This window comes from Gallinula chloropus, assembly GCF_964237585.1.
Source record: "Gallinula chloropus genome assembly, chromosome: 2".
NCBI classification, from domain to species: Eukaryota; Metazoa; Chordata; class Aves; order Gruiformes; family Rallidae; genus Gallinula; species Gallinula chloropus.
In genome coordinates, this window is record NC_140086.1 from 131,968,693 (window position 1) to 131,981,755 (window position 13,063).

Consider the following 13,063-nt stretch of genomic DNA (forward strand, 5'->3'; position numbering starts at 1 on the left):
ATAGGGCTATTTCACTGGTTATTTCAGTGTCAAGGTCTACGGACATACCATGCATGTCTTCAGTCTGAAAAAACTAATCTTTCTTTGTCCCTTGCAGGAGCTATTCACCCTTGCATTTCACAGGTTGTGGAGGTCACCACAGTCAGATGTCAATTGTGGTACACACAGGGTAAGAAGAATGGATAACTAGGGACAGAACTGGAGAGGTACTCTGGAGACACCTTAAATCACCAGCTTGGTGACAGGTAAATGAGAGTCAAAATTGAAGACCTTGTCAAAGTCAAGAGAAAAAAACTATTGCTCTCCCATTGTCCACAAAACCAGGCACCGTTCACAAAAGGCCGTCAGGTTTGTCAGGTGCGATTTGCCTATAGTCTACAGACGAGTAAGACCAGGATTCTCACAGGGTGAAAGCTGAGAAAGAATTACTTCACTTAACCAAGGCAGCAGCCATTTCAGAGCATTACATCCATGTTACAACACTGAGAGATTCAGGGCAGCTGATGTTCCTACCACCAAAGGTCAGTAATTGCAAACATTTCAGCAGAGAGCCTGCAGTCAGTTAACATGGCATGAGACATGCAGAAGTAAGGAGGACAGCTCAGAAATACGCAGGCTGATGGACTCCTAAAAACTCTTACGGTCACAGGGCTCAAACCTTTCCTGGAGGGGAGCAGAAGCCTTGTGTTCTAACTTCAAACACTGGTGGGGTACATGAAGAGGGGCCACTTTTTTCCTTCCACATCCCTAGGTGAAGTCCATTAGCATTTATGCCACCTGATCAACATACTGACCATGAATTCATATTTGCATTATTATCCTTCTAAAGGATCAGCTACAAAATGTAAAATTATATATATTAGGCTCCACCTGTCCACAAACTATTAAATAGGTCAAGAAAGAATATTAACAAAAGCCTTCAATATCAGCATGCTGTATGTATCCAGATGCATTCCAACATCCTCTAATGTTATTAAGTCAACACCCTGGTCTCCGGTAAGATACCACATAAAGCACCACACAGAACATAATGGTATCAAAGCAAAATTAAGAGCAGTTGGGAGAGACACAAGAAGGAAAGACTGATTGTTCTAGATGCGTGTCTTATCATTGTCTGGTAAAAGGACAACAAATGGTATAAGCAAGGAGGAGACTGAGGGCTATCCTTATCATTTCCTCCAAACATATGAAATTTTTGTGTGTCACATTGAAAAATCAGTAAAGGAAAGACATTATCCTGCAGTTTGTAATGCTGATGTAGACACCAAGAAAAAAAAAAAAAATCACAAAAATGAGTACTTCAGCATGAAAAGCTAGTGTCTCGTGCTGGCCCACAGGAATTGTGCCACTGAAGACTTGACAGCAGAGTCTGATGGGAGCATCAAATCGTTTGACCAACTAGGCCATGGACTTGATCCAGTAGATTCCTACTTTATGCAATCAGTTAGAATTTGTCTTGAGGGGCCAAGCATGTATGTCTTTCAGTTTATTAGATGTTATATTATGCCACGCATAAAGTGCGCAGTACAAAGCGATTCAAAAGGCACATGGGTTGAATTTCAAGAGGCAATTATTCAGTGGAAAAAAATGAGCATCTCTTCTTCAATTAAAAACAGAGTTTTGCATGCATCACTGAAGGCGACTAATTCTTATTTGTGCGTCCCCTTTAACGTCCACAGCTGGCAAACAACAAATCTACATTTTCTTAAGGCCGTTTCATATAACTATTCTGGTTCTTACAGTTACTTTCATTTAAGTTTCTAGAATAACTACAGGAAGTTTTATCATTAATGTAATGCCTTGTTAGAGTCCATTACTGCACTGAGGTGCAGTAACACCTGGGAGGCTCTTTCCAGGAAAAATTTATCAGCACATCACCTGAAACTCTGAAAAGTACTTTTGAAATGAGTTATTTTTTGCCTTTTCAGATTATCTTAAAAAGAAATAAGTGAATCTATTACAACAATAGAGCTCTCATAACTAGAATTAACTTCTAAGTATCCTGCTAGGTTTCCGAAACAATTCACAAAACAATCCTCCTTTAACTAGTTAGTGCTCTATCAAAGCATGTATGGGGCAGAAACCACTTTAACAGAACTAAAGTTTTTGTTTACTCAGGAAAAATACAGTGTTGTAACTCAGTAGAACTGTAAACATCTACAGAGATCAATCACACAAGCAAGCCCTATTTCCTTATCAGAACACAGATAAAGTCACGCAGGAAAAGCTGGGGCATTTCTCCGATCAACAAGCACACAGAGGAGGAAAACTGTCGAGTCATAAGGGCGCACACAGAATTAAAAGCGATTCCAGGATGAACAGATTATTTGTGCACATTTTTCAAGTGTATTCACATTGAAGCCTTAAGCTACCAGGGCATATTTTTAAGGTCGTAGTCAAGCAAACTGTACTTGCACCAATTCAGATGGATGACTCAAAAAGCTGGTGGAAGACAAACCTTGAGAGAGCATGGTGCTACCTCTAATTATACTTCCCCCCTCAAACTGCCTTTAGAGGAGGGATCAGCAGACACTGTGGTTTGTGTAACAAATTAAACAGCTCCAAATCTCATTATCTTTAGGCTCTACAATATAGTAATATAAACCTTAACAAAGATTACAAGATTTGGAATACACAGTGTCAGAGAAGCAGCAGTACTTGAAGCCAGGCTTTTATCGCGCTACTCATTCTGCATTTGAATGTCATACTGACCTTAACAATGTCACTCTCCAGAACACATATGGTTAACATGGGATACTTTGTATTTTAGACTCTGATCTTGCAAATGAGAGGAAAGTCCAGGACTAATCTCCCTATTAACAAGGACTGTGGAGAAAAGACAAATGCTCTACATACTAGAACAGGGCTTTAAAAAATTTTTACAACAGCTTTTTGGAAGGTAAGAGGCTTCTACACTGACTTCCCATATACTCTTGATTAAACAATAAATATAGGGCAGAGAAGAAGACATAGCCTTTTGTTCTTCTTCCTTGCCAAGGGAGTTCTAAAAATGATTAGCATTAACCACTAAAATGCTACAGTGCAACAGGAGAAGAAAAAAATACATTAACAATCAGTATTTGTACCCAGTTTCTCCTCTTTATCCTACAAAGATGTTGACATACTAAGCTCTTATTTGGTGATATAAGTAGAATTTTATATTTTAGATGTTCAGCTTGGGGTATGTTAAATGCCAGTTTTATCAGTCCATAGGGGTATAGAGCTGGCTGCATAGCATGACATGCCTACTGACACAGCAGTCCTAAAAATAAAATGTTTAAGGTGATGACACAGCTACACGGCTCTAAATCATTTTTCAGGATCAGAATTTAGGATTGTAAAGCCTAAATCCCTACTTATGTTCTGTTATGTAAAATACAGGCTAAAATAGCCTCCTGTAGCAGACAGCCACAAATACTCATTATGAATGTCAGAGGACTGGGGGCAGGTAGGAAATTTTTTCTGAGGGGGAGAGGGGGAAAGTACAGCAGTGAGAACAACCATGTGTAAGGAAACAGCTCCAGCAGTACAACAGTCTGATACTGAAATAGCTATACAATTCCACGGGTCACATTTTGTCATAATTTTGGACTGGGGCCAGGGGAAAGACAGTACAAAAGGAAATATAGTTGGTTTGTTTGGGGTTTTTTTCAATTACTTTTTTTTTTGCCTCTAAGAAGATAAGATTCAAAGCAGCTCATTCAAAAATATGAAAATAATTCATGTGTGTGGGAGAAATACCAAATATAGAAAAACTAATTACACAGAGAACGACATAACTTTCAAGGCTGGAAACCAAGCAAGTTCCAATTTGAATAGTATTTTAACAGGATGATATATCTGATGTAACAATCCCTAAGACTCTTCATTTACCTCCTTCACATCAAAATCAAATGGCATTCTACAAAAAAACCCACATCCAACCTCTCTCAAACATTGGGTGTTTTCTAAGTGGCTCAAAAGAGAGTCATGAATCAAATAAGAACAGTCAAGCCCACCAAAAGCTGCTGGCAACAGTAAATTCCTATACAGCATCAACATAAACACTGGAAAGTACTAAGTGCAGCCTGACTCCACTGCTCTATTCTGGAGGGCTTTGGCTTTTCCTGACGTAGGAGTCAGGATGAGTCTATGTATACAGGAGAAGCAGGCAAAGGAGGCACATGAAAGGAAATCTCACATTCAAAAAACACAAGGAAAACCGCATTAGACAAACAACGCAGGTAAATATAGTAACAGTCTGAAATCAAACCAGGTCAGGCCAGATCTGCTGCATTATCATGGCCTTAATGTGCTGAGTTTTAATCAGTTGGTTTGTACTTTCAAAGTCTGTGTTTCAGACCACCACCTAACACTTGGCAGAAAGGCTATCTGTATCTGCTAGATATAGGTGTTGCAGCCCTTCTCAATGTGACACGACAAATACATTGTCTCCCACTCTGCCTGCCTTTCCCATCTGTACATCTTATCTTAAGCTACAGTCTCCCGAGCAGAAGCCACATGCAGTCTGTTCTCTCCAGTACACAGCACGACAGAACAGTGGGCATCACAGCAAAAATACATTATATCAAAGAATATATTCTATGTGATGACAATGGGTGCATTACAGATTTAAGCTATGTTATGCCAAGGAATGTGTGTTAATTATATTACAAAGTAAAATTAGGCAATGCAAACTTACTGGAAAAAATTCTTAATTATTTTGTTATTGCTTTGCTTGCCAGAATCACTTGCATACAGCAACATAAGAAATCAATTCTAAACTAATTTTAAGCAGAAACTTTCTTCTGTAATTGCAGAATACTGTCCAATAAGCAAAAGGAGAAAAAACCACATACTTTAAACCACAGGAATTCTTAGTGAAATGGATGAAAGGATAATTAATAAGCAACATGTTAAATTCTGGTTTTAATGTATCGATACACACATAGGACAGCTACCTCATTTTAGATTCTGCAAGCCTCTCCTTAATTCTCAGTGTACCTTTAAAAAGAAAAATCATCCCCCTAACACTAGAAAGGTGATCAACCATACAATCTCTACTTCTACCCCTTCAATCTAACTTTTTCACCAAAACCCTGAGAGGATTCATTATAAATGTCCTTCCTTACTGCAGTGAAGTATTTAAATTATTATCAATTCATCATATAAGAACGAAAGCTAGAGGCAGAAGGGCTTTTTCCTCTAGTAAGCACGGAAAACACAGCCTATGCCTAAATGGTTGTCCAGTTGTGCTCCAGATGCTGAACTCACAATAGCCTGCACCCACACAAAGAGCTGTTGTCCCATATTCCACTTTACATTTTTCACTGCTGAATGCACACATGCATGGGCACTTTGCATCAAAACAGAGTGAAATAATACCAGGACAACATATAAAGTCTTTCTTTACTAACTGCCAGCAGACACCTGCCTGGTTTATCCTAGTCTTTTAAAAAAATAAAAAGCTTGTCATAAACCACTTTCAGCAAGTATCTTACACACACAAAATAAATACTCCAGCAGCGATTTAAGCTAACCTGCTTGACTTTGAGGACTGCTAATCCACTTCACTATAGGGAGGTAGCACCACACAGCTGAGAAGCGACACCACCTTAAATCACTTGTTAGCTTTGAGTCACCATGCAAGAACTTTGACTTTATAAAGAAACAGACTCGAGACATTAAGCCACTACTGAAACTTCCTTCTTGACTACAAGGTCAACTTTGTTCATATAAAACCATGCTAGAGCACTCGACACAGGGATACAGGAAGCTGCCTGATACTGCGTGGACTTGAGACTAACCTGAGCACGCAGGACTAGTGTATCTGCAGGGTAGTGATACAGAAGGATCACTTAGCAACACAACAGCTTCACTAACAAACAACGATAATCAAAAGCAACTGCTTAACAGAGTACAGTTACCAACAGAAGAAAGATGCTCTGAGGTTGTGGAATAGGAATAGGAATAAACAGGATACCTATTCCCTACAACCTGAAATATGGTGAGCCTGCAGAAGTCTACCAGGTTTCAGTTGACCCTATGGAAAAAACTCATCTGTCTTTAGCTCTGGAGACAATCCTGCACCATCTTAATGTCTGTAGACAGGGAAGATGCTTTTTTGTTTGTTGATTTTTTTAGTTTTGGAAATTTGTTTATATATATATATATATATACACACACACACTTAGCTTTTAAAAAGTACAAACAAAAAAACAAGTGAGGTACATTTATTCAAATTTATGTAACTTCTTGAGACGTCTTTCACAACTCATTTTCCCCCCTGCCCCCCCCAGACTTCCGCCGTCAGAAAACAGACATTCACTCTGGATTATTTAAACTTGGAAAAATGCAAGTGTTTTCTTTGAAAAAATATCTATTGTTACAGCAAAACCTTGGGTTTCCTCTCAAGCAAGATCATATGATTACGCGTTTATATTTTACTTTCCGCAGGAATTTACACACCCCCCATTTGCATCCTGTTATTCATTCAGCGTTTCCCTTTGCTTCAGCACGCTGCGTTAATAAAGTGGACCTGCTGGCTCAGTCTAGGCACTCAAGGTGACAATCAGTGCTCACTCCTGCATCTGTCAGATTTATTCTGTAGGGCTTCACGCATATATTTAACTACCAAAAAACTGCCTTAAAAAAAGCAGTTAGGAGAAGCACTGCATAGGCGCCTTGTGAAACTCTAAACCAGGGGTTTTCAGGGAATTTTTTGTTAATTTTGTACTTCAAAGCACTAATTTCGTCCTTTAGAGGGTAAGTTTCAACTGAAATAGATTCCATGTTATTTGAGTACATTAAAACAGTATAAGATATAATTTTCAATACTGGGTCTGTCATAGTCACAGATTGGTTACTCTTGTTTATCTTCATTGTAGCCACTGATGTTAGCCTTTAAGCAACTTCAGATAGATGATAATGACTAAGCTGCTTTGTAATCCCACAGTTCATATTAGAAAGAAGCAACGAATGTAAATTTTGGTGTGAAGTGAATCTGGCTGTCTCTTTACGGCTAAAGCTATGAATTCTTCTCCTATACAGAAATCATGGTCTTAAAACCCCTTTATTCCAGGACCTTCAAGTGCAGATTATCAGAGGGTAGAAGAAAGAAAAATCAAGCACTTCCGTTACATGAAAAATTGAGATTTGCTGCTATCACTCCATCCTAAGTAAGGCAAAAAATGTGCAATCTTGTATTTGTTTCGGAAGACTTTTTTTTTTTTAAAGCCCGTGTTTCATTGAGACTAGATCTTCCTTTTCAGTTCACCAAGATAGTACAGGCAAGGTAAATCACTTGTTTTAAGACAGTCAACTTGAGACAACATCTCATGAAGCCAAGAGACCTCTTTCATTTCACTGAAGCAAATATTTTCATTTGAAAAAACACTGCAAGAATATTTGACCAACTGTAGCCTTGAGTAGATTCCATACTAAGAATTGTCCTGAACAAGCACAGAAATCAGGACCCTTGCATATACTCTTCAAGCAATAAAACTCAGGATATAAATTTATAAGCATTACTAAATTGAAATTACTAGACAGAATAAATGAAAATAAATGTTCTGTATTCCTGCAGGAAAAAGTAGAACTATCTTGGGCTGTTAGGTTTCTTCAGTCCTTTCATCCACGGTATGGAGTCACTATCAAGAGGCTGAGGACAGAAGCTTTTTATGTTTAGAAACCTTAGTAAAAAAACCCTAATTTGCAATTTAATATCAATCAACTCCACTGCAAGCAAGATTCCTTAGCTACAGCTGATCAATATAATTCCATCTTCAGTATAATACTATAAAACTTTACTGACTTATTTTAAAAAGGACAGTTATTTAAATACAAGCTCCCTGGCATTATTCCAGCAATGAAAAGGACCAGACTATTTTTGCTTTAGAAGAAACTGGCACGAAGTCAGACATCACATTTCACCCTACAGAACAAGCTGGGTAGTAAAGGAGAGGGGTAGGACTCCTCAGCTAGTTCTGAGATGGTGTAAGAGAACACATGGTTCCAAACACTGCTGCATTACCCTTGCCAGTGCCAGAGAAAACCTGCCCATACAGCTGGAGAACCTTAGCTGCCTCATGCCCTTCATTAATCAAGGCATGAACACAGGAAAGACTTTGCCTCTATTTTTTTAGAAGTCACCTTTTCAATAAGCCATAGGAAGGGGCACTAACAATCATTTTGTATCAAAAAAAATATATTTTTGATGCATCATTAAGCAAAACATACCGCTCATGGGAACTAACATGACATGTTTCTATGAATGATTCTGAGTGGGGGAAAAAAGAAGTCTCTTCAGTATCTCTGAAAGTCTCAGGAAAAGGACTGGAGAACTCATTAACGGCAATATGACTTTCAAATGCAAAGCTTTGAAAGACTGGTGATTTAAGTGTAATATAAGTAGTTCCTTTACGTTTTGAAGAAGCTGGAAAACTTACTTTATACAGTTACATCATATGTACCCACACAACTGGATGTTCCATTAAAATACAGATAAATTAACAGTTTTAATTACTTAAACAGCTGAAATCAGCATACAGTATGAACAGAATTTTACAAGCAGCCAGAACTCAAATATATTTCCAACCCTTACCGTCAAAAAAGCTTTTGGCTCTCAGGTAACTGACGCTCAGCCGAAGCACAGACAGCTTATCCAATTTGGCGATGACATCTTGAGGGAAAGGCAGAAGGCTGGCCAAGCGGTCCAGCTCAGCATTCAAGCGGTCCCTGTGTCTCTTGGATGGATTGGACTTGACTCCTTCAGCTGGGGATGGTTTTACTCTGTGGCAGAAACAACCCAAACACAATATAAATGTTAAGTTCCTTCCCAAAGTGGAAGTAAATATTGGCAAACCTAATTTTAATTGAACATGAAAAATGTTTCTCTCAAGTGACTTGTTTCCCCTTGGGGCAAAATAAAATAATCTAAGATGGTTTAGCCCCCCTCCAACACACACAGTTAAATGAAGCAGAGCTACAATAGCAGAGCTATTTAAACATACATTGAACATTTGAAACCTTGGAGATTCAGCATTTTTTATAAAATACTTCCTATACTTTAAGTCAAATGTCACTCGAATTCTTCCAAATGTTTGTATTAAAATAATCCAATACCTTCTTGTAACATTAGTGTACAAATGCATTTGACAACACACTTCTTCAATTAAAATTTTTCACGAGTGCTTTTAATTTTTGTCAGTGTTTGGAACAGGCTATTATCAATTGAATACCACAATTTTTTTTTTAACTTGCTAGACAACAAGACATCCAAAACCGCACAAGAAAACAAGAGATACAGCTCAATCAGCAGGTAAAATCTTTGTAGCAAACACTGAGTTCATCCCTTAAGTCACCTCTGACTCCGTGGAGGTCCAGGCTGGAGCAGTCTGGGCCTGAGAGACATTCTATGATTTATGACTGCACCCCACAGCAGTGACCCATACTGGGGCAGCTGGTAAAGAGCTGAAGCCCTGTGGGAAAGGACTCGCATTGGAGAAGTTCATGGAGGACTCTCTCCCGTGGACATGACCCTATGCTGGAGCAGCAAGAAGCGTGAGGAATGCCCACCCTCCCCTGCTAAGAAGGAAAACACCTTATGAGGAACTCAATGAAACTCCCATACCAGTCTCCCCATGACACTGGTGTGTGAAAGGGAGAGAAATCATAAATAAAGGTGAGTCCACGAAAAAGGGAGAGGTGAGGGGAGGTATTTTAAGATCTGGTTTTACTTCTCATTATCCCACTCTGGTTTCAGAGTGTGTGCACGCACAATACATTAGATGGGTTTTTTATTCTGTGTTGAGTCTGGTTTGTCCATGACAGTAATGCCAGAATGGTCTCTCCTTGTCCTTATCTCAACTCCTAAACTTCTCAATACATATTTTCTCCCTTATCCAGGTGAAAAGGGGAGTGATAGAGCAACATTGGTGGGCATCTGGCTTCCAGCCAAGGCCAAACCACCACAGCTCCAGTTCCAGATACTTGGACAGTCACACCCTCCCACATACACAGAAGTCTAGGAACAGGTTTAAATCCCTACTCATTTGAATTGTAATTAGTCATTACAAGCCTATACTGAAACCAAATAATTTATCTGCACAAGTCATGGCAGACTTTATTATATTTATTACACAGTTTTCTAATTAAACAGTGATTCAGTCTCATTTTTCCTGTACTGCAGTTCTACTTGAGATCTGCATCAGTTATTAATTTGTGCTCTCCTCATAGTAATGTTGAATCTACAAGATAAATCACTTGCAAAAATACTGAGCATAAAGACTTTCAGCAGTACATTTCTCCAGTATTCCATTTAGTCTGCTTCCAAGCTCCATCCTTACATCAATTTTATGATGAGAAATTGCAAAAGTTCCAATAGTTATTTTTGCCACTGCTGAAATTAAACCATACTGAAAAATAATTTCATCTTGTATTTGCAGTCAAATAAGTAGTGATAGAGTGAACGGTCCTATTTTCGGCTTGTTTCTACTTTACATTACAATTACACTTCTTGCTAGTTTAAATTCAAGCTCTTCTTTTTATCAATTGATCACCCTTGATCAATTATCAAGGGTGAAAAACTTGCACTTCTGCCTGGCTGGCTGTTCCCTAGCACTACAGCTGCCCTTCAGCACATGAAAGGAGGCATGCTCCTGATGTGAAGCCTGGAGATTTGAAGATGTCATGATACAAAGCATTAACACACAAAAGTATATTATACCACCAGCAACTACTTACTCCCTGGATGGATAAAGATAAGTTTGCTGCAGGGTAAAGATTGTCTAGGGCATGGTTTTAGTAGAGCTTTATGCTAAAAACATTAGAAAACTGGATAGATGAAACAATTTCAAAATCCTCTCAAAAAAAAAAAAAACCACCAAAACAAAAAGCCACCCAAACAAACAACTCACAAAAAGGTTCATCATCAACGGAAATGGATGACAAGCTATTTGGTTAGATGTATGCTTTGGTCACAAGACCCAACTTTGAGACCTGCAGCTTACCACATATGCAACTCAACAGCAAATTTAAAATAAATTAGTAAAGCTTCCATCACATTCTCTTATTCTAGCAGAACATTAATGGTTGGTACAAGCCATATGGTTTACACAATTTAAATATAAACCTAACAAAATTCAAAAGCACCAAACTCTACCAGTAACATTCAAAGTTTTTTTAATGTACTGAACTGTCATAAACATAGAGACAGGATAGTAAATTCCAAACTTCAAGCAGATAACAGTTGTAAAAATCAGTTAACAGCTCACTACTATCAAGTCAGGCAGACCCACTTCAGAAAATATAGGTCCCCGTGGAAATAATTCAAAACAATCTTTTCCAAGTAAATCAGCATCAAACACCAGACTTTCCTATTTTCGCAACTGTCCTCCACTTTGCTTAAAACTCCTATAAGCAGTATGACAAGATAGCTGAAATTATATGCAACTGTGCAGGTCCTGTCAAGTTGATAGTTAGGTCTAATTGGCGTTGCTTTACTTTCTAATGATTTCTCTCTCTCACAAAATCCTTATGCTTTGAACTAGTTTTAAGTGTAGCATACAACATTTCTGAAGATTAAGTTAGCATCTTTTCTCCCTCCAAATCAAACATTGTTTTTCCCTAATTTTCCTCATTCTCACCCAATTAAAACCCATTATGCAAAAATGGATCCTTCAGTGACAAAGGGAATAAGGGTGGAAACGCCAGGGGCGTAAGTAGCAAGCTAACCCATTTTCCATCCACTTATGTAAACCCTTAATGCTAAAGACAGCCCTAGCTGCTTTGCAGAAAATGATCTTCAAGGAAAATTACGTGCTATGTCAAGATTAAATCCATGCATGTGTTTTGTTTAAAAAAAAAAAAAAGACTACAGGAGGCGATGGGTTTTAGGCTGATATTTCAGCTCTTGATCTTTTACCATTCACAGGAAATATGAATTCCTTAATCAGAGGCCAGAGGTCTCTACAGAGTCAGTGCCTCTAAACTGAACTAAAATCCTTATCATCCAACAGCTGCAAAACAAGCAAGTACTCCTAATTCTTGTTTTAACAATTCTAAAGGATTTCCCATCATAACATTAGCGGACTACTATTTTCACAGGTCTGCTACAGGCTACTTAATCAGAAGCTTGCACTACACATGCTTACCATGTGTGCCTTCTCTAAAGGCTAACACTAAATTATTAAAAAGAAAGTTCACAAGTACCCAAGTCAATTATTATCAGAAGGCCAAAATAAGTTTTAATATTGATATGCTAATCGGTATTTTTAAAGGCAAACTGAAGCAGCTCTTCGAGAAAACTAAAAAAAAAGCACAAATTTATTTTGTTCAAAATATGAGAACAAAAAACTTTGAAGAGAATGAAAAAGCCCAACACCCAATCACTGAAAAGCATCACAGCTTATTAATGAGACTGAAGTGTGACAAAGTCAGGAAATAAAACAATACATAAAACCAGCACTAAAGATACAGCGAGGTGTTAAAAAAGTAACTCTGTTAAAAAAAAAATCCTTCTTAATAGTTCATCAGAATTGATTTATTCCTTTAGGAAAAAAGACATAAGAAATAACACACATGTTACCTAGCTAATGAATTTACTCATTTCAGCTACACGTATTTCTCATCTCATGTTTAACAGTTCATGCATTAACATGTTATTCTTACATCTATTTAATTCAGCGTAGGTCAGGTATATTACATGCATCAGGTATATACTAAGCAACTATTACAACAGGTGACATCCTCCAAAATTCTCTATTTACTTTAGCAACTGAAAAATACTGCTAAGCATTTACTCTTATTTCCCACACCAAATTCACAATTACTGAAAATTCAGCTGATGATCCTTTGGAAGCAACAGGTATGACACAGATTATCAACCTGTTGGATCAAAAGTTGTTGTCAGCCTATCTTGAATGGGTAAGAAACCCTTTCCAAAGGCTCCTTCAGCAGGCAACAAAAGCAGCAAATATTTAGGCCGCTGAATGGATACTTTTTTTTACTAAAAAACATCAATCAGTGGTATGCTACTCATCTCCAGCTAAGCAACTGTTGGTACTCCAGTATTAAACAGAGTTTT

General features: G+C 38.0%; 1 protein-coding gene across 1 annotated transcript in view; it reads right to left on the minus strand.

The window, feature by feature from the left end:
* The window catches only part of AHR (aryl hydrocarbon receptor), a gene marked incomplete at its 3' end in the record, with an annotated part of 63,912 nt that overhangs the window by 46,934 nt on the left and 3,915 nt on the right, over positions 1-13,063 (minus strand). Inside the window, exon 2 of the mRNA XM_084280060.1 lies at positions 8,582-8,769. Within this exon, the coding sequence (XP_084136186.1) occupies positions 8,582-8,769 (188 nt within the window). The remainder of the gene's footprint in view (positions 1-8,581; positions 8,770-13,063) is intronic.